Source organism: Aphanomyces astaci, assembly GCF_000520075.1.
Source record: "Aphanomyces astaci strain APO3 unplaced genomic scaffold supercont1.42, whole genome shotgun sequence".
NCBI classification, from domain to species: Eukaryota; Oomycota; class Saprolegniomycetes; order Saprolegniales; family Verrucalvaceae; genus Aphanomyces; species Aphanomyces astaci.
In genome coordinates this window covers 141,302-163,751 of record NW_009798305.1, presented here as the reverse complement: position 1 = coordinate 163,751, position 22,450 = coordinate 141,302, and the positions used below count along the sequence as shown (strand labels likewise).

Here is a 22,450-nt window from a genome sequence, read left to right as displayed (position 1 = left end):
GATTTTGGGCGCCAAAATTCAAGTTTCGCTCTTGACAGCCAATGGTTGGTCCCTATGGATTTTTATGCTCTCTATTAAATGATAAATTTCATCGAGTTTGGTAAAGAAATGGATTTTTGGGGTCGATGAGAAGTCAAATCGACGAGTAATATGGGACAGAGGAAGTAGTTAGTATCATGTGTTATCCCAACGTCATCCAACATTAATATCAGGTCATATCCTAATTAGTAGAGATGAGAGTAGATTAGGATATTCCTAGGTCATGCATACAGGTCTCGTCCGAGAGCGGCACGGCCTACCTGCCGCTGCCCGACAAGAAGAAAAGATAGATCATTCGGTGAAGTGAGAAGCTTAGATCCGCGCTCTCGTACGGCCGTGGTTGCGCAGACGGCCTCCCGGGCGCTCGGGGCCAAATGAAGGCTTGGTCACTACTTCAGGTTTCATTCCACAACTTCATCCAATTTCATCCCAATGTCATCCACATTTTGATTCAACAATTATATTATATTAACCATAGTATCCAAGGTTGGTATTAATATTAAAAGCTGTCCCGTAAATCTTAAGTATTATTAATAATACAACCTCTATAACAAGTACCCCGGAGTATGGTAGGTACTACGTAGTACGTACGTTGTTTTTTATCGGAAAATCGACGGCAGAGCGCTTCTAAAAGATGCTGTGATTGTTGCGAAGTTACGGCGGTTGTGATTTATACTGTACAAGTTTGAATCGAGTCACGTTAGGATCGTGAAGGCATACGGGGTCGTTAGGTTTAGGTTTTGATATCGCTATTAATCGACGAACTGATATCCCTTCGTAGTGTAGTACTATTAATACCTCCAGATAGGTTTACTCCTGCCATTTCAAAAATGTTCCAAAACAAAGACCTCACAAATAGAATACATAATTACCCGTTGCCATACTAATTGTAAGATAATATAATAACAGTAGTATATTTTATATTAATATTGCTTGTTGACTGCTGAAGCTAATATAGAATTTGTAGTTTTACTGTTAGTCAAATCTACATTCAGTACACCTAGTCCTCGATGGGAAGGAGATTCCAATGCACTGAAGATGTCGCTCATCTCCAAATATTCTGTCGTCTGGGCCGCTAGGTCACACATCACTTGGTCAAGGTCGTGCTGGGACAGCATCGAAGAACCAGCATCTCGCGGCCACAGGTAACAACCTCGTCGCGTGGAAACATTTCTCATCGATGTGGACGTAGTCGTACACAGGCCTCGGAAACCCATAAGGGTAGGGAAAATCATTTCCCCTTTTATCCCTATATTCATGGACCATTTTAACGGATGCATTAGTATTACTATAGTAGTACTAGTAAAAAGTGATGTTGTCTCAGGGACTCGAACCCGCACCTTTGACTCGGCAGTCTGACACACTAACAACGCCACACGGCCACGGGAAAATAGCTCAGTGGTAGAGCATCGGTTTCTTAAAGGAAGCGTTGAGCAAAGTAAAAACCGAAGATTACACACCGGCCCTGGTCGAGCAGGCGCGTTACAATTGGCGAAGCGGTTCCATAACATGTAGTTCTAGTATCGGCCCTCGCGGAGAAATGTCTTCATAATGATAATCCAAAACTCCCCCCTCATAAAAACCACCCCATGTGTTTTCCAAAAAACCTGACCCTAAACTACTTTTTTGTAATAAGTCTTGTGGTAATGGCATGGCCCATTTTAAAGGAACATTAAGGGAAATGATTACGTACATAGCATCGTTTTAGGCTTTACCTTGGGGTGTAAAAGGCTGTGATTTGGGAGTAAAAGGACGATACGACGACAGAATATTTCCCTAACTGTAAATATAACATAAGCATCCAGAGTTGCGCATGCTGTACAGTCTACTGTACTCGGACCAAATCCGTACAGTTGTGCCATTAAGAAGGAAGTGTCATATATGGTGAAGGTATCTTTATATGAGTATCGAGCAAGTTTGCGTCAATACATTGCTTTGGGGTAACGCCCATTTCGGTTATACAGTACCTCAAACGAACCATAACGTTAGGCTCGGTGGCAATCAATGCAACCTCAAATAGCAATGTAGCTTTCGTTGAGCGCCAATACCTATTTGGTTAGTTGTGGCATAGCCAAGAGTTTGCTTTACCCCAAAGTAATGATCTGTATTGCATTTGGGGTAAAACGAACTCCTGGGTGTCCCACAAACGGACAAGTTGGCTGCAGTAACTAGCCATGCTGCAATGCACCTCCAGTACGGTGCAGTCACCCAGTGACGAGGATGCCTCCAGCTTTGCCCATTCCATATTGAGTTCGGAACATCGCCGACGGCAACGCGGGGACGTTTCCGTCATCTTGGCCACATCGAATATTTATTGCTTGTTCTCTGCTGCCAAAATGATCCTTACAGACCATTGTATCCTGTAGAGGTCTTGCTTTTTCGGCTTGTAACCAGCGTTTTTTGGGATGCGCAGGTTGTTCAACACGCTAAATTTGCATATGCGACCTTCAAGCCACTATAAGGGAAAATAGGGTTCTTTAGTAGGGGGTTGTTGTCATGTAGAGAAATATAGTAGGGCGGCTTATGTGAATATTTCCATAATTATGATTTCACTTAGATCGTCTTACCTAGTGCTCAAATCATTCTGGTTTTACGGTTATTTTCAGATGTATCCGTACGCTTTAGTCTTGACTGTGAGTGTTGAAATTTCCATTTTGCTTTTTGAAATGTTATTATCAACTCGTTCTTTTATGTGTATTCAAGCCAATTGGATTCGTTGATTTCAGATGTATATTCAGATTCTTCTATTTTGCAATATTTTTGAAAGTATTCAGACAGGTTTATAACTCCATGAGGGGAAAAGTTGGAGGTGCAGTACTGTAGTATTTATTTATTAATACATGTTAATTACTACTACTAGTAGTACTACAGTAGTATCTACCATATGCGACCACGGCTGTATCGGTACGATTGGATTGTCAACAAAGTAATCCGAATAATCGACATAACAAAAGTATCGACCATGTTGTTGTTAATGCATGCTGATAACACTGCTGAGCCTAACAGTACGATGGAGTCAATTCCTGTTAGCTCCGATCACGTCGATACCTGTGAGGCCGACCAAGCCGCAGTTTGCATTGACCTCACGGAAGACGATGGGATTGCCCCGTTGCCAGCATTCCTTTGGCAGGATAAGTCCCTTCGACGAGTCCCCGAAGGGTGGGAATTTCCAGCGTACCCCATGGACGAGACAAGATGTCGTTCATGTGGTTCTGTGGCGACGTGGACAGCGATTTCCGTGTGCTCTCCCCCCCTTCTGGTTGCTTTCCACTCACGATTTTGACGATGCTGAGTCCCAGCTTCGATTGGAGGCGACCCAGAAACGCATGTTTCAACTTATGGAGGTCTTGCCGTTGGTTATGGAAGGAGTCACGACGGCGGACGACCTCACGGTGCTCGCCAGGAAGGATGTGGCTACGTTTGAAGCGCTTTACACTCGAGTATGCAGTGCTGTCGATGGCGCAGCCTTCAAATCGCCCCCATCCCCGACCTGTACGGCTGCTCCTTCAGTACGGACGTCAAGTATTACGACAACAGGAGGTACGTTCGACACATCTGCCACCCAACCAACAATGGACGACGCCGTCGAGGTTGCCCCACCACCTACCCAACCTTTTGAGCCACAACCACGTCGACTCAGCCCGTTCCTCCATCCCAATAGTCCATCAGAAATTGCCGTGTTGATGGACTCGTCTGGGGACATTGCATCAGACAAGGGCTTAGGTGCTGTTGGTGAGGCTGGTACTGAGGTTTCTGCTAAACAAGTGGAGGCAGATATCGCGACAGTGTCACAGAAAACTGTCCATGCTCACGCTATACAAGTCGAGGGGGATATTGATGATGTGTCACATGATGCCGCACCCCCTGTAGTTCCCGCCTTGGAGTCGACAGTGCCAGACTTCCCCTCTAGCTTGACCACATCGTCCCAATTGTTGGTGAACCGCCGCATATCCAACCACCCCATGTCCCTGAAACACTTCGATCTAGCCCGTGCCTAGATACTAAGCGACCACCACCTACAGAAACTGTCGTGTGGATCGAGTCACCTTTGGAGTCGGGGTTATCTACTCCCGCTGATTTGAATGCCCTCGTGTCTGACTTGACGCCTGGCGAAGCTCCTGCCAGGTCTCCCCCTGAACAAGTAGTAGAGGCATCGGATGTATTTAATGCATCGGGGGGCGCCGCTGTGTTGCCTGGAATTTTGAAGTCAACAGAGCTAGACTACTGTAACGCGCCCTCGTCATCCGACCTCGGTCACGCCATGTCCACCGCAATTCCCTGTCGAGTGATGTGGAAGCGCTGGTTTATCGCCGAGAGGAGCTCCATGCGCAGTCCCATCCGTCTCGTATCACGCCAAGACTCTGGCCTATCTGCGCTCAGCTTTCAAATCGTGCGTAATACCATGCTTTGGCTCGCGCGTTTGTATCATGATTCAACTGCTTCGATGGAAGCGTCGTACTTTGCCCTGGTGGACATGGGACCTAGTGGCCTGGATGCCGCTTACGACGCGGCCCTCCACCGGTCTGTGAGCCACTTCCACGCCCCCATCGACATATGCCATGCACATGCCACCGTCTACGCCGTTCACGACATGCTGGCGCAGGTGGCACCTACAAAGTCGTCCTCCCTGCACGGTCGTTGCAAGTCTGACGCATTTTTCAAATTCGAGTTGTTTCCGTCGCTGTCGCTGTGCCAAGTCTGGCTGCAGTGGTTTGGACGTGAGGCGGTCGACAAGGCGACATTCCATATGGCTGATGGCACGACTGGGAGGCCACTCGTGTCTCCATGGACCGATTGTATCACGCCCGACGCGCCGTGGAAGCTGTCGCCGCCATCGCGATCGAATCTCGGTTCGTGTCTAGCATCGCGGACTTGGAAACCAAGTCGGCTGGCAACTTGATGGACATTCTGAAGGCAGTGTTTGCCCCGTTTCGGGTCCGATGCCTCCAGAGACGACGAGGGTCCCACCCCTCGATCAAATCGAAAGTGGCGTCGTTGCATTTTTGCATGAACGAAACGAAAACTGACCTGAAAAAGCGACCTTTCTCGCAAGTGTTGGCAGACAACGACACGACTATGGCGTGAGCGTATGGATGGATTGACGTAAGTGTGTGTGGTGGAGGTGAATGAGTGAAGATATATTGCAGGGATTCAGTGTGAGAAGGGGCGAGTAACCAAATGTGAAGGGGCGAGTAAGGCTTAAGCAATGGAACGGACCTTTCATATACTAGTATTGTGCATTGCGTCAGAGTTGGTTAGGCATGCTTTCCATGATGTTGCCTTGTGGTAGCTGAAATAAGGACTCGTTTGATAGATAAAGTAGTCTGAGCGGAACTCCGACCTCGTATGAGCTGGTCAATGTTTATTGAACTTGACTAGAAGTACTTACTCGGTTAAGGAGGTACTAACCGGGGAATTGCGATTGGCATATCTTCCCAGTTCGCATTTGATTGGAATCACGAATAACACGTTAAGGTTGATTACTCGTGTAGATTACGAAAGCTACTACAGGAGCAACGTTGAAAACATGCATGATACGACCACGGTGGCACATCCACAAGGGTGCTATTTTTGAGGAAGGACAATCGTGCCGAGATTTTGCGTGCTGTTGGTTCCGTTCGTCTCGAACACGAACGGTTCGATAAAGTCGCGGGCAGTGCCAATGCGAGCGTACACGGCGGGTTCGTTGCCGCTTTTGCCCCAGCTGGCGACCCCGACAAGGAATTCATTGTTGAGCGCGTCCACGACGGTCAACGGTCCGCCAATGTCGTTGGGGTTGACACTGGATTCTGCACACAACCACGAGTCTTTGACGGAGCTGCCGTAGAATTTGGCACATTCGACGTTGGACAGGATGCGGGTGTTGGATTGCAGAAGATGCTTGGGTAACTGAGCCGCGGACTTGGACGCGATACCGTACCGGTAGACCCACGTGGAGGTTGGTGGGGAGTTGTTGGTCGCATCGGCGCTCCAAACAAGGGGAATCGGGGGGGCCGAGCTGGGGGTTTTCAGTTCCAACACCGCCAAATTAAACTCGTTCGAGTCGAAAGTAAAGCTCGGGTGGACCGTCACGTTGGCGACAGCAATGCGCTCGCCGTCCTTGTCTCCAACCGAGTAATGAGACCCCACCGACACCCATGTGGCCCAGGCACACGTCGCGCTGGTCAGTACGACCGTCGGTGCAATCAGCGCCCCACCACAACGCGTCTCCGACGCTGCGGAGCCCCGCAACCCCGTCACAAAGAGGTGTTGTCCGATGGGCGCTTCAGTCCAGTTCCACACAGCCGCGCTCGCCACCGCCACGAGCGTCGCCATGAGCACAGGTACAGGTTGCATGTTGTGTTGTTGTCCGCGAAAATTGAATTATGACGATGGGTCATCGGTGCAATTCTTGTGACTATGTGCTACCAAATCAGTTCAATACTTTGGATAAATATCGAAAAGGTAAAAATGAGACGCTGTTGATTGAATATCCAGTTTTCTATGGAATAAAAAACGTGCTTCAACCCTTCAACACTTCGGCCTAGTTATACGACCTAGTGACTAGCGAAAGGTACGCAGAATGGCTGGGAATGGCAATCAACCATTGACAACGTTACTGTAGTATCCGTGATGGGATTCTGCGCTATTACCACTGCAAGTGAATCAATCGCGTGTTGAGTGATCGCGAAGGTCATTCGTCAAGATGTTGACTGGGCCAATACTTCGACAATTAGACTAGGGGATTTATTGTTAAGGAGACTGAGTTGGGAATCAGTTTCAATGTTTTCTGCAATTCGAGAGGGTAAACCGACCGAATGGGTTAGGGTGCGAGCCAAAATCAATACTAGTAATTTGATTAAGTATTGAAACTTGTCGTTCTTGACGAGTTTTAACCCGAATCCAACAATTCCAAGTGGGATTAACAAGTTATTTTACGTCCGAGAAAGTAAACCATAATGGGCAACGTATGAACCTAGTGGATCCTAATACATATAACGCAAACCCCGGAATTAAAACAATACGACGTTACATGAGTACAAGCTAAACAGTAAATCTGGACGGGATAATTACTTCCCTTAACAGTAAATATTTGTCCAATTCATATTTCAAAAACTTTGGTTCAAAGCAATTCGAACAATTCGATTGTCACCTATTTCGGACTGTCTTGATCAAACTGATTTCAAAAGAAAATCTACCATTCTCAGCTATTGCCAACTTTCAGAAAAAATCCCTTGAACCTCTTAGATATTTTTTGGCGAAAAACGAGATATTTGGCAAATGTAGAATTCTCTAAATTTTGGATCCAGACAGATAATTTTTCAGTTTTTTTACGATTTCTTAGGATGGGTCTGGAAGCCTCAAAAATTGGCATAAAATGGCTGTATTCCCAAGAAGAGTTGGCAAAATCAAAATATTCCATTTTCCGAGATTTCGTGCGTCTGGATGCCAATTCCTCAATATTTTGTCAATTTCTATCTGGATCCAACATTTGGAGAATTCTATATTTTGCCAAATATTTCGTTTTTCGGCAAAAAATAAAAAAAGTGGTTGGAGGGACTTTTTTTTATGAAAGTTGGCAATAACTGATAATCGTAGATTTTCTTTCGAAATCAGTTTGTTCCAAACAGTCAAAAATAGATGACAACCAAATTCTTCGAATTCCTTTGAACCAAATTTTCGAAATATTAATTTGGTAAACATTGGATCCTTGGCCTTTTTTTACATCCAGGCTCATCCTTCCTGTTTTAATGAGGGAAACATAAATCCCTTTATGCGATGCGATTTGTTCAAGTTAATTCACTGCCATGCTTTTTCAAATATCCCAAACACTTCGCTTCCACAACCGCCATATCGCTCCCTTCCCACCCACATACACATGCGATCATGGCATGGGTATGTTTAGCTGTCGTCCGACCCGTCCGACAACATGCGGCGCTTGGGCGGCCTCGCGTCTTCTCGTTTCATGGCGAAGTACAACGCTGTAACTTTGGAGTTGATGGATGGGCGGCGTCCTCGTCGCTTGATCAAACACCGGCTTTGAAACGTTGCAAACACGTCCGACAAAATCTCCATGAGCTGGGCGTCCGTCTTGGCCTCCAAGTCGCCGACGCTAGACGTATACCGATACTCGATCGCGATGGCCACAAGCGCGTCCACGATGGTTTGGGCATGATGCAGTCGGTCTGTGGAGACTGCCGACGCTTCCCACGCACGGCGCCGGCCATATGCCATCGAACGACTGATAGGATGAAACCATCGGAGCCAGACTTGGGCCAGCGACAGCAATGGAAACGTGTCGAACGTGGGCAACCTAGTAGTACTACTAGTACTAGTACTACCATTCCCTTGCATGTGTTGTCGAACGATGGACTTGGCTAGCACGTGGTAGACTTGGTAAACTGTGGCGGTCGAGAGGTCGGACGGTGCCCGGTGGATAGCCGAGTCATACCTGGCGTCCACGTCATCGATCGAGGCAGAAATACTCTCATCGTCTTTGGGGGTACAAGGGGAAAGCGAGGCCAAATACGAGAGCCATTGCATGGTGTTGTGCACGATTTGGTAGCTGAGCGCACTCAGGCCAGCTTCTTGACAAGACATGTCACGCAAGGGGGGACCACAGGCGCCGTGGCCTACAAACCAACGTCTCCACATCTCACGGCAAGGCATTGCGGTAGATACGGCGCCTTCATCCGAACCAGCAGACAAACCCGATGCCGCCGCCATTACCATGACTGTGGGTCGATTCTTGGCATGATAGAGCGGGCTAGATCCAAGTGATTGGGAAGGTTCCGTGCGTAGTGTTCTAGTGGTTGGTGGAGTGACCGATAGATGGGGCAACGATGTGGTTAGGCTTGGAATGTCTAGCACTGCCGAGCTTGATGCACGAATGTTGCCAGAAGCAGCCAGCACGGTAGCATCGACATCCGGCACTGGTTGATGCAAAGAAGGGGACGCCGAGTCTGGCACTAGGGCTTTGACAGAAGCAGAAGTGCATGACAAATGCGGAGCAGAGCTACGAGTGTGCGCGGCCTTCGTGTATGCTGTCGTGGGTTGGCTGTGTTGTTGTTGCGAGGGTGATGGAGGAGTTTGTGGGTCGTAAGGTGGACTACATGTTGGCGGCAGAGCGGCGCTCGTTCTAGTTAGTTGATTGGAAGATGCGTCGAAATCGGCCTCGGTGGTCGTTCGAGTGTTTGAACCCATGAATGAGGTGGATGATTTGGTGGCTTCTCCATCGACAGCACTACATGCCCGAGTGTAAAGCGCTTCAAACGTGGCCACGTCCTTCCGGGCGAGAGCCGCGAGGTCGTCGCCCGTCGTGACTCGTTCCGTGATCGTAGGCAAGACCTCCATGAGTTGGGACATGCGTTGCTGGGTCGTCACCAGTCGAAGCTGGGATTCGGCATCGTCGAAGTCGTCGCTTGAAAGCAACCGGAAGGGGGAAATCACACGGAAATCGTCGTCCACGTCTCCAAGGAACCACATGAACCACATCTCGTCCATTGGATACGCTGGAAACTCCCATCCTTCGGGGACTCGGCGAACGGTTTTGTCCTGCCAAAGGAACGCTGGCAACGCGGCAGTTCCGTCGTCTTCCGTGAGGTCGATGCATGTTGCTTGGTCTGTATGGCTGCTCTCGGCATCGCTGTGATCGAAGTTGGCACGATGAGTGCAATCCGGCCGTGCGACGGCGGCTTGGACATCGGTCGACATTTTGTGGCAATTTGGAGTGGCCCAGCCAATCATATCGCTTGAATCGTAATTGTAATCACACTATTCTTTCCAGTGTAGTTTGAAGATTTGGACCCCGCCCCAATCGAATCTCGTGCTGTAATTCTAGCAGAACCTGATTGGTTACTCTGAAGTATCTTGTCTCTGATTAGCTAAAATCTTGGTTCTGTTTTCCCTATCATTTCTGCGGATTATATGTTAGCCAATGAAATGTCGCGATGAGGTTGTAGCGAACGGCAGTAGTGGGAACTTGGAAAGAAAACTCGCAATTCTGTATAGGGTGGGCCTGGATCACAACCCAACATTTGCCCACTTAATATTTCGAAAATTTCGTTGTTCAAAGTAATTCGTTGACTTTGGTTGCCATATATTCCTGACTGTCTGGAACTCAATGATTCTCAGTTATTGCCAACTTTCAGCAGTCCCTCGAACCTCTTTCTTCTTTTTGGCGAAAAACGACGGCAAAATATTGACAGCGTGAATTCTCCAAAGTTTGGATCCAGAGATTTTTCATAGTCTGAATTCAAAGATTTTGGCCTTTTTGTTACATTCATACTAACCCTTATTTTGATGTCCTGTATGTATGAAGTATATCTGATTGGTCAATCGAAAATATCAATCTCTGCTTGGGTATGCAACCTGCAGTAAGGCGATAATCCAAACAATTATCGTGGCGAGTTTGCGCTTGAGATATGAAGAATTGTTGTGGTTGTTTGCATTTTCACTATAATCATAACTACACTAACGATTGGCTACACAAGTCAGAATCTGAAAATGTCGTCCTCATTCGGTGTGCTCTGAATGGTGTCCCCGCTCGCGCACTTACGGGCAGCTCCAATCAAAGTGATGGCCGTCGATACAGTAGCTATCAACTACTACTTAGCACCCACTCAACGCGCCTGGCTGGAGACATTTGGGCGCCCAGGCCCGGTCTGTGGTGGACGGCTTCGGGCGGCGCGGTGTGTGGTGCGAGCAGGAAGGGTTAGGGTCAGGAAAGGCCGGGTCTAGGCTCCGTTGATTGGTGGGACCAAAAGGGGATTTAGACTTAGAGTTAGTATAGAGTTAGTTTAGTCAGTTAGTGAGTAGTTCAGTTCTAGTTTTGCCTCCAACTGCTCAATACACCACCAAGCTTTGCCCGGGAGTCCACTGCTCCCCCAACATTGTGTTTGTGTTGAGAAGTTGCACGGAGGCGCAGTTGAGACAAAGAATTCTTTAGTGCATCAAGAGTAGCACTCATCAACGATGTCCCAGAGAGGACAGGACCGACCGCGTCAGGGCCGCAGCGACGACTAGAAATAGCCCCTGGCGATATTTCCTCCAGTGTTGACAATATAAAAAATGTATAAATACCTCACTGATCATTGAGCTTTTGATACATTTACCACCGATTTATAGGCCAATCAGAGTAGAACTCAATGATTTTTCGAGCCGCCTGCCTGCATTTGTTACCAAACAGAGGTACTGCAGTAGTGTACTACTGGGAAGTACAGAATGCAACGTCGTTATTAGTGTGTCACAGAACGAATTATCCAATCAAAATGAAACCCCAAATACCTCACATTAATTGGCGAAATGGAAGGAGGCGGTCGCGCCAGACGGCTGCCTTGGCTTTGAGTTGAACACCACAATGAGTTTACGTCCATCGGGGTGGAGGTGTCATGAATTCATGTCTCTGCGGAGGTTATCACATTCCGCTTCTGCGATGGCGTCTTGCTTCAGGTAGGTAGGGAAAAACTGGGGGCCTAGCGCTGGGCTTGCCATGTCCGCGGAGATCTTCATCGACACGTTAATGGACACTTGAAGGTATCCAAAATGGACGCGCATTTGGTCGTGGAAAAGGGCAATTTCGTCGGGGGGAGGAGTTGCCTGAAAAAAATTGGTTGTTGATCTAGGGTAAGGCTACCAGCAATGATCGCATCCAAGATACTCGTTTCATAGGCGGTCGGTGCTCGGAACGGTGCCTTGTCAGTGAGGCATGGGTGTTTGCAATATGCATGAGCTTCGAGTTGAGAAGGGTCGGTCGGGGTGTCAGCGTGCTTAGTGGGAGGGTAGCGAGTACTATGATTACGTACGGAATCAGCGAACGATTGCGTTGGTGTCGTTTTCTGAACTGTCCGTTGGGCAGTTGGAGGTCCAGAGTCCGCGAGAGTGCGCCTGGAAGCGGTGGGTGACAGGGGTACTGGTGGATACTGTTTACGTTTGGAGGCCTTCGGGCTAAGTGTAGTCGAGGTTCGTGGACTTCTGGAGTTTGGGTCGTTTGGACTTCCGCTCCTGGAACGGATTGGGGCTGTTTTGGACTTCCTCTTCGAAAGGGGGATGGTACAAGGGCTGCTCGGGCGGCCCGCCGCCATTCCAAATGATGTCGCGCGTCGTCCGGATAGTTATTCGGATGTGCTTGACCACTCAAATTTGGGAATAGTTAGGCATGTTCAACTGAATTGGTGGCAACTGGTGAGACATCCATTGCCGCGTTCTTGCACTTCATGATTGCGTCCTTCGTGGACACCTTGGTCAAGACGTCGGCAAGTTGGTCGGCGGTGCCGACGTGACGGACTTCATGGTGCCGATTCCCATGGGTTGGCGGGCGTAGTAGTGGCGCACGTCGATGTGCTTGCTCTGTTCGCCCAAGAAGTAGGCTGCGTCTCCTTGACGCTCCAGCTTCATCTTCGTCTTGAGTTCGTCGAGAATCTTGTTGGCCATAGTGGCCGTCTTAGCCATCACAAGAAAGTCGTCAACACAGGTACACACCACCTCCAGGTTCTCCCCTGACCCTGGCATGTAGAGGCATGGATCGAATTGGCTTTGGTGGAAGCCAAGGCCAAGGAGAATGTTGCGGCAGTGATCGAACCAGGCCAGGGCCGCTTGCTTGAGGCCATACAGCGCCTTGATCCGTCGCCGTACCAGGGCGGCTGGTTGACGTAAAGCAGAACACCCTCTTCCATCAGTGCCTGGAAGAAGACGGTATCGGCGTCGCTTTGGAGGATCATGAAACCCGTGGAAACGACTACGGCGGCGCAGGTGTGAATTGTGGCTATCTTGACCACCGGTGAGTACGTGTTTGTGTGCATGTAGTCGATGCCTTCGACTTCACTGTAACCCTTGCACACTAGTCTTGTATCGAACAACGTCGCCGTTGGAGTTGGTCTTCTTGGCGTATGTCCACGAGGAGCCGATAGCCTTGCGTCAGACAGGCAGGTCGACGATCTCCATGTCCCTGCGTCGCGGTGCTGCTTAAGCTCGAGTAGTTCGGCCTTGATCCATTCGTCGCACTCGTTGGACGACGTAGTGCGGTAAAGTCGTCGAGGACGTTTAACTGAGTCGTTGGGTTGCCGAGGTTCGTCGATGAATCTGGATGGCGTCGTGATCGTGTTTCTGTCACGTAGGGTAATCCTGTTGGTGCTCGCGGCTGCGTTGAAGTCGTCCATCGTCATGGACATGCGGCCGCTTGTTGGGGCTGGTGATGGCACGAAGGTAAGCGTTGACCTTCCTGGTGTGCCCAATTCGGATTGATCGAAGTCTAACCTCGTTCGGTAGAGGTCGTCCGAGATGCGCCGTGACAGTGGCAGTATCTTGAAATGACTTCGCTTGGCTGGCGGCGCTGCGGCCGCGCTCCTTGAAGGTACCCGTGTGTATGGCGTCGACACGTATGCAGTGGCTGGGCGAGCGGACGTCCCCCCTTCAGTGAGTCCATCTTCATCGTCGTCGTCGGCATCCGCTGTGATAAGGTACTCGTCGATTTGTGCGCGTTCGCCAAGGAACTCGCTCTCGCGGAACTGGACTTGAACAATGGTAACCATCCTCTTTTGGTCCAAGTGGTACAGCTTGTATGCATTCTGGTGTTCTGCATACCCCATCATGACGCACTTGGTGGCCTTCGGTCGAGGTTGTTCCTCTTTTCTGGCTCATTGACCATGTTGTAGGCAACGCAGCCAAACACGCGAAGCTTGTCCAGGCTGGCCTTGTGGCCGATGAAGGCTTGTATCGGAGTCATAGTGGCGTTGGAGCCGTGCGGCACGCGGTTCTGGATGAACACCGCTGTATTCACCGCTTCGACCCACCAAGGTTTGGCGAGACCGGCGTGGGAGAGCATGGACATGGCCATCGCCTTAATGGAACGGTGAGCTTGTTCGGCCATCCCGTTTTGCCATTGATTGTATGCCGTAGACGTGTCGTGAACGACACCCGATTCCTCAAGTGCTTCGTTGAAGGCGTTAGAGGAGTACTCGGATCCGACGGCGGATGCGAGTACGTGTTTGCTTGGTCGAGGACGTACACCTTGTTCTTAGTGTCCTGCGTGGCGGTGGCGATGGTCGTCTCGTCGTGTTTGATGCTGCACTCCATGGCGTCGAAGGTGAGTGAGAAATTTCAGTTGGCTCGCATCATGGCCGTAACGGATAGCAACGTAGACGGCATGTTGTCGATCAGGAGCACGTCTGCATGACAAGCGTTGCCCCTTCACTGGCGCTTACGCGCATCGTACCCATCTTGGTTGCGTGCGTCTTTGCGCCGTTGACGACGACTACAGCGTGCTGGTAGGCCTGTACGTCGGCCAGGTTCGTGGCGTCTCCAGTAATGTGGGACGACGCGCCAGAGTCCATGAGGACTTGGCCTTGGAAGTCGAAGGTGTGGAAGACAACGGCGTCTTGTTGGGCATCGTCCGAGTCTTCCGTATCCATAGCCGTGAATGTCCACCCACCATCGTCTTGTGTATGATTAGCCGTTTCTTGATGGCCTTGGTGGCGACCTTGACTTTTCTTGTAGGGGGGCTTCGTATTCTTGCATCGGCTTGCCGGCTGCTTTGTTCCGGCATTCCAATTCCCACTGGCCGATATTGCCCCATCAGTTGCATCCACCCATCTTATTGGGTTGCTCCCGTGCTGTCAGCGCGCGTTCGCCATTGTTGTCGCTCCTTGGGTTGGTAAGAGCGCCGGATCGAACGGGGGCCTTGTACTCACATTCCAGGATGACACGGACAGTGGCTAGGTTGTTGCCTTGGCCTCGGGGCAGTGAGTCCACTTGGTGTGTCACAGGGGGAATCTGCCACAGTAGCATGTCGAGGAGCCGGTCCACCACCATGGCGTCGTGGACAGCGTAACCACTCACACGGAGCTTCTGCAGGACGATCTCGTATAGTTCCAGGAACTGTGGTAGGGACTCTTGCTTGGTATTCCACTTCATGTTGAAGTACTCGGATAGGGTGGCGAGGCGGTCAACCCGTGTTTTGGGTTCGTGATGCTCAGAGCGCACCTTGCTTCAACGTACGTCTTGGCATCGGCGAAATACTGCTGTTGAGTCTCGGAGCAGCAAGTAAGGAGGTTGCCCAGGGCATATCCATCTTGTTCGGGGGTGTAGGTCGACGACGGACTGGTCGGAGTGGTCGTGGGTCGTTGGCATCGACTGCGGATGCCGTAATAGCCAGCTCTGCTGCTGGTTGGATGCCGGTATCATAGACGGCTTTGAGACTCTTGCTCAACATGCGTCCTTTGAGCGTGATAGGACAAGCGTTCAAATTGCCCTCCATGAACATCTTGATCGCAGACATCATATCATGGCTCATCTCGGTTGGGCTCATAACCTGTTGAGCTAGGACGAACAGGACAGAGGCGAGCGAGAGGCTGTGAAGCCAATTGAGAAGATTCTAGAATAGATTACTGGTTGTTAAGGCTCTGATATCTGTGGTAACATGAATGGCTCACATAGCTTCCTGTGTCTACCTTCTAAACTCGATGTGGAGTTCTCTAACATGTAATTCCTAAAACTTATGTCTACCATGGATATGATGCTGATGCACTTCGAGGCGATCGCTCCAGATTATGACCAACATTCTCAACAGGCATGCGCATCGACATGATAGATTTCTACTGTAGATTGTATGCGATATGGTAGTCGTAAATTCCCGTTTATACCTGGTCGTGCACATTGCGCCCCATCTGGCCAACACCTTGACAAACCCGGCTGCAACGGACCTAGGCCACAGGCAGCTCGCCGCGGGCAACCAGAAAGCTATGTCTGCGGGCAGCCTTCGTGTAGCTACTTACATGCAGGAGCATCCCGACGACGCAGCGGAACTACGGGATCAGCTCAAGTTTTGGAACGAAGTCATGGACCACCAAGTACCCATGACCAAGGAACGAGCCGAGGCAACGTTGCCGTTTATAACGGCACTCGAATGGGGTCCTCTGTTTACCAACACGAGCCCCCAATCATGTTCTGTCCTCCGGGGCTCGATCCCTTCAATGTACACTGCTCATTTCCTACGGCGAAACCATCCTCCCATCTTCACGCCGCCCGGGCCGCCGACGAACACCGGCCTCGCCAACCAGTCAATCTGGTTCGACCGGACCCGAAGCCTGACTTCTCATTGGACCAACTGTGTCCACCCTTGAATTCACATGTATTCTCAACCCTGCATTCGTCCACCGCCACGGCATGGACACACCGGCCGAATATGACACCGCCGAAACCCTCGCCAACACCGACGTATGTTAACACGCACTACAGCATACGGCTGCGTCCGCCTGCAGCGCACCTGACCGACCCACTGTACAACCGATTCAACGGCCTCAACACCACCGACATGACGGCGCATGCTGCCATCTAGCCGAAACCCCACATGTTCCCAATCCGTCACTGCCTGTCTTCATCCACCGACACGGCATGGTCACACCGGCCGAACATCTAGGAATTTCTCGTTCAAGATAAATAATTGAAACACCGCCGAAACCGTTCGCCGACACCGACGGTTGTCAATGCGGACTACAGCATACCGCTGTATCCGACAATCTCGCACTGACCCGGTGCACACGTACGGTTTCCATACTTCATACACGGTATCACGAATATCGACCAAGGGCATGTCACGGCTAAGAAGCTCGATATCTATAACCCTCTCGTCGACCTTACGCTCCAGCCATGACAGCTTACCGCAACCACCACTCACTCAGCACGTGCCGTCCCCCAACACCGAGTAACCTACTCCCTCTCGTTGAAATTGCCGCTGTCAGCTCCCACAATAACCTCCGTCCTATACCATGTGTTGGACCGCGACGGCCTCCATGCAAACCAATGTACCACACTCGGCGCCAGTAGCCCGCTCAGGGTACCCGGCGAAACCACAATAGCAAACCCGTAGGCTTTGACAAGTCCCAATGCACACCGCACACTAACGAAGGCCCGACAGACTGAGGCTGCTGCACGAACCACCCCGGTTTGAACGTGCACAAACTCCATCCGCTAGATTAGTCTCTTTCACGGGTGCGCTCGGCCGATAGCGAACTTGTAAATACCGCGTAATTTTAATTTCAATAATATGGTAGTCGTCATGTGGGATTCATTTGTTGCCGCACTCGTAGCAGCTAGTCAGAGTGTGGCGACCTGTGTGTAAATCCAGAATAAATCTGATGGGTGGGTAAGTTGAGCTTTATCCCTTGAACTGTACATTCGTATAAAGCTCATTCGATATCCCACGGGTGGAGTTGCTCTTAGACGTCGCACTGTATAGTACATACCCTCGGATGCATCGAATGTTATTATTCTCGGTACATCTCTTGACAAGTGTGAGTCAGTCCTGCTCCTTGGCTTGAAATGCAACAACCAAAAGGACCATAGTAACTGATACGATCTTTTTCACTTTGTCTTCCACCACGTTAGAATTGACAATAGACGTTCGATTTGGATTTTACGACTCAAGTAACCTGCGATCTGTAGATATTACTGGTCGTGTTTGAAGTTATCAAAGTGATCGAATAGTAGCGCAGTACCTTTTTAACCATGAACTCAGTGAGATTTTCTTACAGTTAACACTGTAAATAGTAATGCAGACAAGGGCAGTTTTGTGTGCTGTACCCGAATTTACCGTACATCTGAAACCCCCAAAATGTTTCCGAAATAGTTACAACTCAATGGTAAAGCTGAAATATTGTCGATTTTCTTCAAATTTCCCAATTTTGCATGGTTTGTTCAATCGAGCACAAATAGAGCTGAGATATCTGATTGGCCAATATCCACTTCGCCCTTTCCAGTAGAAACTCGAATATGAATTGTAGCCAATCAGCGACAAGTTATTTTGGAATGGCCAATGGGAGAGATTGGTGCTCGATTCACTCGGCGAGATTCGATTGAACGGGGTCCGGAAATTCATACCGAATCTCCAATATGTACCACTATTGTTTCCGCGCATTTGAATAACTATGATTGGACAAAATGTTTCGCGCGGTTTCACATTTATTCAAAGTGCACGACATACACATCACAGGCCAACTGACTGCAGAACCACCACGTAGCCGCTCCAAGACAGGGAAGCGCAAGGTCATATCCCTACGCTTTAAAGTCAAAGTCATTCAAGCTTACGAGGCTGCACTTGGCCCTGCTAAGGCATTCTATGAAATAGGCAAGGCCTTCGGCGTTCAGAGAGGCCAAGTGTCGTGTTGGGTCAAAGAGAAGACCCTCATTGCCTCGCAGGCAACTGTGAACCCTTTGGCGTGCACGGTAAACCCCGGCCGTGCGATCACAAAACCCGATGTCGAGGCTGTTGTACTCGACTACTTCCAAACCCTTCAAGACGACGAATAACACATGTAATTCAACATCAAAGTAGATCATTGATGCATTATCTAAGATCTATTGTACTCCTCAATGTGGTCCTTCAGTACAGCTCTTACAAGTCCAATGAACCTATTCGATCGATTGCGTTTCGAAGCAGTGTTATCGACTCTGTAGTCTTCTCTTCTACAACAATTGCAAATTTGTGTTCGCATACTTGGCTTTCGTGTTCACCAAACGACGGGGAAGAAAGCCGACATGGCAGAGTTGCTCCGCACCAATAATCTTGTAAACCTTGAGGGTTTCTTCTAGCCCATCAGTATTCAATCGCATGACCTCGCATCGAAACACAACCACATCGTTGACGGCCAGACTGTCACCGCAAACCTCGTGTGCAGGGCAGCTTCGAGTCCCTTCGCCGCTCGAGCAGCCAACAATGTCGACAACCTTCAATTCCATCCCGAAGCAAATTGAAATTTGATTTTAACATGGTTTTACTGGTTAAATAATATCCAATCATGGCTGGTAGTTACAAGTCAATGGTAAAGCTCAAGTTTGCTTAATCAGATCTGACTTTTTTTATCTTGAACAAAGTATTGGAAATTTTCATGGTTACAACTTAATGGTCAAAATTTGGGGTTACAGATGTACGGTAAATTCGGTAGTTTAATTCGAGTCGGACGACCATATTGTGGATTTTTATTTTTCATGTGTCTATCTGTTTATGGAATTCGCACGGCAGACCACCTTGCGAATTCAAAATTGTCCAATTTGTCCAATCGTGAGATCACGAAAATCGCTGCGTAGATTCATCACACCCTGTTGCTATATATTCTACACTTGTGATGGCGGTTGATGCAAGGAGCATTGAGATAACTATGTAGGCTGTGTATGATCATATAGATTGGATGCGACGTGCTCGTTCTTCATCCTGGCATGTGATGGGGTGTGGGACGAGCTCGAAGATCTTGGCCTTGTCAGAGTCGGACCGAGCGCAGGCGGCCGAAGTCCTCGTCGGCGCCGCCCTTGAAGAAGGAAGCTGTGGCATCATTTTGGCCATCGTGGTCGTATCAGCGATGTGGTATTCAGGACTCGGTCAATTTGAACAGGTCTAGACTTCAGTAACATCACCACTTGTCTACTAACCCAATGAATGTGGTCATCCCTCATTCCACCATCCAGTCCGTGTCGGTGCCGTACATCTCCCTGCTGGTGTGATCACGTGGTTGCGCGGGCAGGTGGAGCAAGATGTCTTGGTGGCACCCATCGCAAGTGCTAAAGCCGCCACTTCAGCACTTGCGATGGGTGCTACCATGGCGTCTTCGCCACCGCGTTGGCCCACGGCATTGCGACCGAACTGAGCGCACAACATAATGTTAGCTGTAAGGGGAGAACCACATTGGATATAGTCGGAGTGAACTCATCAGTACAGAATTCTCAGGAGCACACAAAAATCTACAAGATTCAAGTGTCCAAAGAGTAACTTCTGCTTCCTGTCTTATAGCCAATCGTGTGCAAGAAACAAGGTGTGATGGACTCTTATTGGATATTAAAAAGTATTAAAAAGTAGCAAGGTGGCTCACCTTGCGAATTCCATGAACAAGTCAACTAATTCGACGAGAATGCCCAGATAATGCTCTTTCACCTCCACTAATTTTCAGGCCAATCGGAGGTGAGGAAGTTCAGTTTTTCATCATCCTTGGCCAGAGGTAGTACTTTAATGTACATCAACTTATACTATTGTTCCACTTCCGGTGCCCTGGTACAGACAGGGCTGTACTATTAATAGTAACTATCAGTTTCTCCGCACACCAACACATCATTTTGAAGGCGTTTGTACAGAAGATACAATGTATTTCTGTCGATTAACGCACATGACAACGTCATACTTCAACATACATGCATATGTCACCACTCCAACTTAGCAAGCAGCCTTGGGCAAGAACGGTTCGATAAAGTCACGGAGTTCCGAGATACGGGCGTACACTCCGGGGAAGCCAGGGCGGACACAGCGGATGCCCCAGCTGGTCACACCGACCAAGTACTCTTCCCCGTTGCGCGTGACCGTCAACGGTCCACCCGAGTCGCCTTTGCACGTGTCCTTGAACCCCTCGCCGGCGCAGATCATGGAAGACGTGACGTTGTAGTTTTTGTACTTGTTGAGCGCGGCGTGGCACTTGGAGTTTTCCCAGATGACCACGTCGGTTTCCAAGAGCACGGGGGATGCAGGCCCGCCGGAATAGATACTACCAAACCCACGCACCCAAGACACAGCGCCCGGGGCAGTGAACTGGTCTTCGTCCCAGTTGAGCTTCACGGGGAGGAACTTGGACTCGGTTTCCAATTCGAACACGGCAACATCGTAGTCGTGACGAGTGGCCTTGTTGTATTTGGGGTGCAAGGTGCGCTTGACGATCTTGATGCGCTCGCCGTCCTTGGCGCCGTTCAAGTAGTGCGACCCGATGGACGCGTAGGTGGACCAGGGATACGTCGCGCAATGAGCCGCCGTGACCAGGATCTTGGGGGCCACCAACGATGCACCGCATAACGAAGCAGCGGTTTCGTTGGGGCGAAGTCCCGTCACGTACGTGTACTTGCCGATGGGGGCTTCGGTACCGTTGAAGATTTCAATATCGGCGGCCGCGAAGGCGGCAACAGCAGCAAGGGCGAGGAACTTGACCATGGCAAAGTGGATTGGAAAATGAGGTCAAGTTGGAAACGCAGAACCATAATTCACTTTGTTCACGAGTTTTTCCATGTGGTCCCCATCTCTATACTGAGTCACTAGTGACATGAAGTGATAGATTTGACGCTGGATAATAATGGTGCGCCATTATTATCCAGCGTCAAATCTATCACTTCGGACGTGTCGAAGGATATGCGATATCTACAGAATAACTCCCTCATTAAGAGAGTACCACTGTCGTTTTCACCCGAAATGCTAATTTTGACATACGAAGCACACGAATTACTGTCATTTGGGTTACTTTACCGTCTAGTGCCGCAGCAATCTCCCTAGACGACATTCCCTTTCGTGTCGCAAGCCTGAAAACCCGTCGGATCTCTCGTCGTGTCAGTTTGACGCGTCTTCCAGCTCGCTTGGTCGTCTCGTCCTCGGCTGTTGCAGATGGGCAACGTAGGTACGTACGAGTTTGTCGCTACGTCCCAGAGCATTGGCGATCCAACGTAACGACTTCTTGAGGGTCAAATACGCCTTTATTTGGCCCTTTTCGTCTTCGGTGATGCTTTTGCCGCGTGGCATGCTGAAATGGTGGTTTGGGTGTCGAGAAGTCATGTATGTGACATGCAAATGCTTGTAAGCATTTGGTTTACTTTAAAAAGTGCTGATTGGTTAAATAGTTCTTTACTTTTAGTCGAATCAAAAAGTGCGTCTATAATTTTGTTTCACCCCAAATTTTGAAAATTGGATTTTTCTGTGGACTTACTTATTATACTGGTACATGACTGAAGTCATTCTATGGGATGCCTGATCAATCACAAGGACATTCAATCAGTGCTTCCGGAAGCACTGTTTGAATGTCCTTGTGATTGATCGTTGCTGACTAAACCATTGTTTTCATTGTAAACTCGAGAATTTTGGGGTGCGTCTATAATTTTGTTTCGGTCTGTATTTGACTGTGAATTCAACCATCCGGATACAGGATACCCTTTTTAGCCCGTAATAGTAGCCCTGTAATCTGCGACTTCGTCCTACCACCGATGAGTACATTAGACACTAAGTCTCCGGGGTTAACCGCATCACCAGTGGTTAGCGATAGCAAACCACTGATATGCACTTACAGTTAACCCCTACAAAGAGGTGAGTTTACCAAGTCCCATATAAACACGCATATTGCAGGTGTTTTCTGAAAAATTGTGCAGTACTACTGTTTTAATGAGGGAATTGAACATACATCTACATGTTAACAAGGTGCAGTACAGTTTTGCTTGAAGCGCACTAATGTTAGCACTGTACCCAACTCCTGTATTATCGTACTTCCAATGATTTATAAATTGATTGACAGTCTGTAGACTACGTATACACTATATAATTGGGCTGAATACCTAGATCTCGTCGACCCTTCATGGTTGCCTATTTCATGAGCGGACGGAAATTTCCTTTTCGGTATGAGCTTAGGCTCAAATCCAGCCTGCTTTA

General features: G+C 49.2%; 8 protein-coding genes across 9 annotated transcripts; 5 read left to right on the top strand and 3 right to left on the bottom strand.

Annotated features, from left to right (window-relative positions):
- Positions 1 to 3,049: 3,049 nt before the first annotated feature.
- On the top strand, positions 3,050 to 4,037 carry H257_12673 (hypothetical protein; the record flags this gene model as incomplete). Its single annotated transcript, XM_009839964.1, has 3 exons — positions 3,050 to 3,277; positions 3,333 to 3,780; positions 3,910 to 4,037. The coding sequence occupies 3 exons, from the start codon at positions 3,050 to 3,052 to the stop codon at positions 4,035 to 4,037; spliced, it is 804 nt and encodes a 267-aa protein (XP_009838266.1).
- Positions 4,038 to 4,300: 263 nt separating this feature from the next.
- Positions 4,301 to 5,124, top strand: H257_12672 (hypothetical protein; the record flags this gene model as incomplete). The annotated part of the gene is made up of 2 exons (XM_009839963.1): positions 4,301 to 4,735; positions 4,810 to 5,124. The coding sequence occupies 2 exons, from the start codon at positions 4,301 to 4,303 to the stop codon at positions 5,122 to 5,124; spliced, it is 750 nt and encodes a 249-aa protein (XP_009838265.1).
- A 480-nt stretch (positions 5,125 to 5,604) lies between these two features.
- Positions 5,605 to 6,375, bottom strand: H257_12671 (hypothetical protein; the record flags this gene model as incomplete). Its single annotated transcript, XM_009839962.1, has 1 exon — positions 5,605 to 6,375. One exon carries the CDS (start codon positions 6,373 to 6,375, stop codon positions 5,605 to 5,607), a length of 771 nt encoding a protein of 256 aa, XP_009838264.1.
- Positions 6,376 to 7,728: 1,353 nt separating this feature from the next.
- H257_12670 (hypothetical protein) lies at positions 7,729 to 9,744 on the bottom strand. The gene has a single exon (XM_009839961.1). The coding sequence runs from the start codon at positions 9,730 to 9,732 to the stop codon at positions 7,921 to 7,923; it is 1,812 nt and encodes a 603-aa protein (XP_009838263.1). The 5' UTR covers positions 9,733 to 9,744; the 3' UTR covers positions 7,729 to 7,920.
- Positions 9,745 to 14,105: 4,361 nt separating this feature from the next.
- On the top strand, positions 14,106 to 15,447 carry H257_12669. 2 transcript variants are annotated; one of them, XM_009839959.1, is made up of 5 exons: positions 14,106 to 14,457; positions 14,512 to 14,668; positions 14,734 to 14,897; positions 14,947 to 15,191; positions 15,247 to 15,447. In XM_009839959.1, exons 1-4 carry the CDS (start codon positions 14,323 to 14,325, stop codon positions 15,040 to 15,042), a joined length of 552 nt encoding a protein of 183 aa, XP_009838261.1. In that variant the 5' UTR covers positions 14,106 to 14,322; the 3' UTR covers positions 15,043 to 15,191; positions 15,247 to 15,447. The 2 variants fall into 2 exon arrangements, with proteins under 2 accessions (XP_009838261.1, XP_009838262.1); XM_009839960.1 differs by having other exon boundaries at positions 14,947 to 15,447.
- A 182-nt stretch (positions 15,448 to 15,629) lies between these two features.
- Positions 15,630 to 16,351, top strand: H257_12668 (hypothetical protein; the record flags this gene model as incomplete). Its single annotated transcript, XM_009839958.1, has 2 exons — positions 15,630 to 16,081; positions 16,252 to 16,351. 2 exons carry the CDS (start codon positions 15,630 to 15,632, stop codon positions 16,349 to 16,351), a joined length of 552 nt encoding a protein of 183 aa, XP_009838260.1.
- A 2,881-nt stretch (positions 16,352 to 19,232) lies between these two features.
- Positions 19,233 to 19,509, top strand: H257_12667 (hypothetical protein; the record flags this gene model as incomplete). The annotated part of the gene is made up of 2 exons (XM_009839957.1): positions 19,233 to 19,400; positions 19,474 to 19,509. 2 exons carry the CDS (start codon positions 19,233 to 19,235, stop codon positions 19,507 to 19,509), a joined length of 204 nt encoding a protein of 67 aa, XP_009838259.1.
- A 703-nt stretch (positions 19,510 to 20,212) lies between these two features.
- Positions 20,213 to 20,974, bottom strand: H257_12666 (hypothetical protein; the record flags this gene model as incomplete). Its single annotated transcript, XM_009839956.1, has 1 exon — positions 20,213 to 20,974. One exon carries the CDS (start codon positions 20,972 to 20,974, stop codon positions 20,213 to 20,215), a length of 762 nt encoding a protein of 253 aa, XP_009838258.1.
- Between the last annotated feature and the right edge of the window lie 1,476 nt (positions 20,975 to 22,450).

Excerpts from the sequence above, each read along its gene's own strand:
- H257_12670 (XM_009839961.1), bottom strand. The coding sequence starts at position 9,732 with ATGTCGACCGATGTCCAAGCCGCCGTCGCACGGCCGGATTGCACTCAT.
- H257_12669 (XM_009839959.1), top strand. The coding sequence starts at position 14,323 with ATGTGGGACGACGCGCCAGAGTCCATGAGGACTTGGCCTTGGAAGTCG. Across the intron at positions 14,458-14,511 it reads TCCACCCACCATCGTCTTGT|GGGGGCTTCGTATTCTTGCA; the intron begins GTATGATTAGCC and ends CTTTTCTTGTAG. Across the intron at positions 14,898-14,946 it reads GTATAGTTCCAGGAACTGTG|GGTGGCGAGGCGGTCAACCC; the intron begins GTAGGGACTCTT and ends GTACTCGGATAG.